The 6,000-nt window shown below is 42.2% G+C and overlaps 1 protein-coding gene across 1 annotated transcript in view; it reads left to right on the top strand.

Annotated features, from left to right (window-relative positions):
- The first annotated feature begins 688 nt into the window (after positions 1-688).
- MMS19 (MMS19 homolog, cytosolic iron-sulfur assembly component) overlaps positions 689-6,000 on the top strand; it is a 33,726-nt gene continuing 28,414 nt past the window's right edge. The window contains exons 1-2 of the mRNA XM_060768227.2: positions 689-820; positions 4,661-4,709. Of these exons, the coding sequence (XP_060624210.2) occupies positions 727-820; positions 4,661-4,709 (143 nt within the window). The 5' untranslated portion in view covers positions 689-726. The remainder of the gene's footprint in view (positions 821-4,660; positions 4,710-6,000) is intronic.

Below are 6,000 nucleotides of genomic sequence, written 5' to 3'. Positions count from 1 at the left end.
CACTCATAAAAACACTGAAAAACACAGCAGAAGAGACTTAAAAACCAAAAACCATTTTTTTTACAACAGATGTGCAAAACCACATACAAACACACATATACACAAATATAGACACAATAAACACATATATACAGACTGGACCACAGCAATGCATGGCAGGGGATGGCTAGTAGTCAATAAAACAGAAATAGATGTTTTTTCTGAAAACCTTCCCAGCTGGTAAACTGGGAAGGATTGCTGGGAGTTGTAGGCTGAAACACCTGGGGACCCACAGGTTGAGAAATACTGTGTTAAGTCTATTAAAAAGGTAAAGGTAGTCCCCTGACATTAAGTCTAGTCATGTCTGACTCTGGGGTGTGGCGCTCATCTCCATTTCTAAGCCGAAGAGCCAGCGTTGTCCGTAGACACCTCGAAGGTCATGTGGCCGGCATGACTGCGTGGCTCCTGGTTAAGTCTATTAGACCTGGGCAAACTTCGGCCCTCCAGGAGTTTTGGACTTCAACTCCCACAATTCCTAGGGAGTTAAAGTCCTAATCCCCTGAAGGGTCAAAGTTTGCCCAGGTCTATTGTAAAGTGTGCGCTTTTAGTCAATGGGACCAGGCAGCACCGCTTCCCTCGCCCTGCTTGGAGCTTGGCCTTGGGAGGCTGTCCCACGTGACAGGCAGGGAGAGAGACGCGCATGCGCCGTCGCGGCCTCTCCTCGCCCTACTGACTCTCGGCCTGATCATGGCGGCCGGCGGGGCGGGCGGGGACCTGGGGGCGGCTGCCTCCCCGTTGCAGGGCTGGGAGCGGGAAAATGCGGCCCGCGAGGCGGCGGAAGGTAGGGCTGGAGTAGAAAAGAGCGGAGGGATGCCTTAGAGCGGGAGGAAGGAGATGCTTGAAAGGGGGAGAGCATCTACTCCAGGCATGGGCCAATTTGGGCCCTCTAGGTGTTTTGGACTACAACTCCCACCATTCCTAACAGCCTCAGGCCCCTTTCACCTGGAGGGCCCAAGTTGGCCCAGGCCTGTTCTGCAATGTAGAATGAATACAGTTTGGCACCACTTCAACTGCTATGGCTCAATTTTATTGACTTTATGGGAATTGTAGTTTTACAAGGTCTTGCAACTTCACTGCTGGAGGCTGTGAGTGCCCCCCACCAAACTACAACTCCCATGATTCCATAGCATTGAGCCATGGTAGCTCAAAGTGGTGCCAAACTGCTTTAACTCTACAGTGTAGATGTTTGACACTGAGCTGTTAGAATATCATATGTCAAGGCCATTTCAGTGGAGTGACTTATATGAAATCCTGATCAAAATGAGTCAAGATCATGTGTAGTCAAATAAGGCATCAGTTTCTCTATTTCTGTGCATCTACATACTTCAGAATAAGGAAAATAGAGTGGGGGCAATTGGCTATTATCTCCAAGCAGTAAGAAGGCCAGCTTGTAGATGTGTGTTAATCATAGTTTCCGATGTGCTCCTGAGAATAGTTTCATTTTATTTGTTCTTGTGGGTAAGGTTGTGTTTAGCATTGTTACAGCTACATTTTTGTTGCTAACCATGCCGACTGCTACATGTATAAATTTGCACCAAAATTGTTTCCTTCCTTTATTGTTGCATTGTTTCCTTCCTTTATTGCATTCTACTTTTTCTTCAAATGAAATCCAAAATTATTTTGTTGTTAAATATGCAGCATAGAATCATTCAAAACATGAATGGAAAATTTGAAAAGATGGGAAGGGAAAAGAAAAACATTGAAGCTTTCTTCTTTGTCCACCTCAGCTAGCACTTCACTTGGATGTAAATAAGAAGCTCTGGCATGTTATCAGTCTTCTGCATCCCTGTGTTTTGTTTTGTTTTGTTTTTGAGAAGGAGCTGACCCTGAGTATCCAAGAGCAGATGCTGCTCATCTGCTTTTTGGGTGTGCATACTGCTCATCCAGGGACAGCCAGAAGGCTGAAGCAGATGCATGTAGTAATGTTTCTGACATGGAAAGCCTGAGTACTGCAACCTTTTATTATTTAAAGAAGGAGCCCCCAGTGGCTCAATGGATTAAACCCTTGTGCCTACAGGACTGCTGACTTAAAGGTCATTAGTTTGAATCAGGGGAGCAGGGTAAGTTCCTGTCTGTCAGCTCCAGCTCCTTGTGCAGGGACATGAGAGAAGCCTCCCACAGGAGGTAAAACATCTGGGTGTCCCCTGGGCAACATCCTTGCAGACGGCCAATTCGCGACTTTTTTTTTTAAAGAGACAAAACTTGTAGTGTTAAGGATCCCTGTGATGGAGATTCAACTGTGTAAGAAAGCATCCTGCTTGATGGTCCTATAGATCTGTGATTAAAATTTCTGTGATTAAATTCCCTGTTTATATCCAAGCCAAATTTTGTTCAACTTGGATCTTACCTGATAGCTCTACATAAGGTCAAAGTGCAGTGCCTGGGGTAATTTTCTCACACTTGACCACATTATATTTACAGTTGTACTAGAAGATAAAAAGAGGAGTGAAGATAAAAAATGGCGGGCCTCCCATTTTACAATGGGAGTGTACCTTGTACAACACATAAACCTTAGAGTGTACAGTCCTAAAAGTATTCATAAATAAGTCCCATAGTGCTCAGTAGAACTTATTTCTAGTAAATGTTCTTTGGATTGCAGCTAATGACAGTTGCTCAACATGTGTCTTTCTGGGAGTTCAGAAGCGAACTAAGTCTCTTGATTATCTCTCTAAAATGTCTAATTTAATGACTGATTAAAATATTGTCTTGCTTTTGGCAGGCATTTTCTTTCTGGGGTAAAAGGAAAGTGTATTTTGCTGTTTTCTGGGGCTGGGAATAGGGTTAGGCAATGCTTGTAGGGTTAACTTCTGAATGCCAGCCTTGCAGATTAAAATAATATTTCTGCTAACTAACTCTTACAGACTTGTGTATAAGAAGAAAAAGGAAAAAAATAAACCCAGATAAAAAGCCAGCAGTTTCATGTGCTTTGCTCACTGGGAGTCATTGCTGCAGCCTTTGTTAACTGTCTTTGTAGATTCTGTAACACTTAATTAGCATGAAAGAAGCAGTTTGACCATCATAAATTTTGATTGGTCCAGGACACACATAAACAAAATGTTTTCTCTATGATGTCTTCGAGATTAGGCAGAACTACCTTGGATGCTGAAGTGCTTATATAATTCATTCTTGCAATAGACCTGCTGGGACTGTGCTCACTTCCTTGTATCCTACCATCACAGCATTGTCAAATTGAGACCCCAACTACACTGATAATTTAAAGCTGTTTCAAACTGGTATTGAAGAAAGCGTTTTCACTGTGCAGATGATTTTATAGGACATTCTGGAACCAGCACAAAGCCCAAATGATGATCATACAAACAAAAGAGCTCATTAAGGGATTTATTTTGGGTGCTTTTGTGGGAGTTTGGTTTGGTATGATATTAAATGGTCAGTGTTGATGTGGCTTCAGGCAGACCATTCTTAAGGGCCTGGAAACAGCATGATTAGCAGCAGTTGTTTTTCATAGAACTGCAAGAATATAACAGATATTCAGAAGATTTGACAAAGCAGACATGATGATACTGTAATACTTGCTTTTTCTGGGGGAGTAGCATGGGGTGAGGAGGGCAAATGAAGGTAGGTTCTACTCACTTGAATGCAGAACAAATCAGCCTTGTGTTTATTTTTTTAATTTCAAAAAACCCTGGTAGCTTAAGGCAAGTGAGTGAACTGGCCGTGCAGAAATGTTCTTCCGCTATACCCAGCACAGAAAATGAGCAAGCTGCTAGACCATGGGAAGATACCATCTCCACATCAGCAGAGAAATGCAGCCTCTAATGCCAACCGTGCAAATGTTTTCTTTTCCACAGTGGCAACTTTTGGAGGCATATTTAGAAATATAAGAAGCTGTGTTATGTTAAATAAGTAAGGCTATTGTCCCATTGAAATTTCTATTTAAATGAAGTTGTCAAAGAGTGGTATTTTGTTTAGGAGACATGTGCTCCACTAACGAGCTAAATGCATGTATTTCTTTGGTTCTAAGGCCCCTTCCACACAGCTGATAAAATCCCATATTATCTGCTTTGAAATGAAAAATATGGCAGTGTAGACTCAGATAAACCAGTTCAAAGCAGATATTGTAGGATTTTCTGTTTTGATAGTCTGGGTTATATGTGTGGAAGGGCCCTAAGGCACACTTTCCCCCTATATAAACATCTTTAAAAGTGGGGTGCATCTTAGAATTGCTGGGGTGCAGATAGGTAGGTAGGTAGGAAGGAGGGACTTCCATTAGTGGTACTGAAATTAGGGCCCTTTCACACAGCCATGTAACCCAGAATATTAAGGCAGAAAATCCCACAATATCTGCTTTGAACTGGGTTATCTGAATCCACACTGCCATATATTCCAGTTCAAAGGGATTTTATTCAGCGGTATGGAAGAGGCCTCTCACATTAGTAGTGCAACGAAACTTCAGCAGTGAGCCCTTCCACACATATATTCAAAGCAGAAAGTGTGGGGTTTTTTTTAATTCAGCTGTGCCTTAGCATGTGTCTTACAATTGATGGCATCTTAGAATCATAAAAATATGGTATATTTCCATGTCTACATTTATTTTAAGAACTGGTGCCTGTTTGTTTTTATAAACCATAGAACAGCTTTCAATTAGAATTTCTTTACTTAGGAGTGAAAGCTGGAACCTGTACCGTCTTAGATGTTGTGGAAAATCTTGGGTAAGTGGAACATCGGCTTTAACAGGAATATTTAGTTTCTATGAAAAAGGTTTACGCTGATACAAACATAATAAACGTCTACTCTTTGGGTGCATCACACCTGCCTCTTATTTGCTGTTTACAATGCATGTTTTTGATCTAGAAGATTACATTAAGGGCCCTTCCACACAGCCTTATAACCCAGAATATCAAGGCAGAAGATCCCACAATATCTGCTTTGAACTGGTTTATATGAGTCCACACCGCCATATATTCCTGTTCAAATCAGGTATTATGGGATTTTCTGCCTTGATATTCTGGGTTATAGGGCTTTGTGGAAGGGCTCTGAGTATCTTTTGATTTTAGAATAGTTCTCTAGGGTGGGTGGTGATGGTGTTTACTTTGTTGTTATCCTGGTAATTAAGAATGTATTCAACTACATTATGTAATTGAAGACTTCCTTCTACATATTTTCTTGGTCTTCCCATCAATTATGTAGTATTTCGGGAGTGAAGAGCTGTCTTTAATGAAGGGCTGTGCTCTTGCTAGTTCCCTTTTAGACACTTAGGTAAACTTCAGAATGCTCTTGTGAGTTAATTCATGAGCTAGGATCTTAGTTTTGTGAGATGACAAGGATGAACATTCCTCAATATAGCACAGTGGGTGATTGTGAGTCATAAACCAGGAAATTTCTAAAGGAAGCCACAGACTTGTGTGGAGGCAAGCAACTATTCACGCAGCCTCATTCTTTTGACCTCCTTATCTTTGATGTATCTGGATATTGCTTAGACAGGAATTGGCCTGGAACCATAAAATAAAACAGTATTTCACCTTCTGGAATTCACCCTGCAAAAATCTAAACAAGGGCTCTTCCACACTGCCCCTTTACCCCAGGATCTGATCCCAGATTATCTGTTTATCCAAGGTTATCTGGTACTGGGGACTCAGGCCCCTACTTTGAACTGGAAGAAAGTGCAAGTCGCTTCTGGTGTGACAGAAGTTTGTTGCTCAGGGGATACCCAGATGTTTTACCATCCTTGTGGGAGACTTCTCTCATGTCCTCGCATGGGGAGCTAGAGCTGACAGAGAGAGCTCATCTGAACTCTCCCCAGATTCGAACCTCTGATCTGTCGGTCTCGATCCTGCCAGCACAAGGGTTTAATCCACTGTGCCACTGGGGGCTTCTAATAAATACATTTAAAATAGCCTTTAAAACTCACAGATCTTGTTCTCGGCCCCCCTTGAATCTCACCCACACTTTCCCAGCAGCGCACCCCTTATTCTTCCCCAAATGCCTGCTGGCATTTCTGTC

Source organism: Anolis sagrei, chromosome 3, assembly GCF_037176765.1.
Source record: "Anolis sagrei isolate rAnoSag1 chromosome 3, rAnoSag1.mat, whole genome shotgun sequence".
Taxonomy (NCBI): Eukaryota; Metazoa; Chordata; class Lepidosauria; order Squamata; family Dactyloidae; genus Anolis; species Anolis sagrei.
This window is presented reverse-complemented; position numbering and strand designations above follow the sequence as displayed.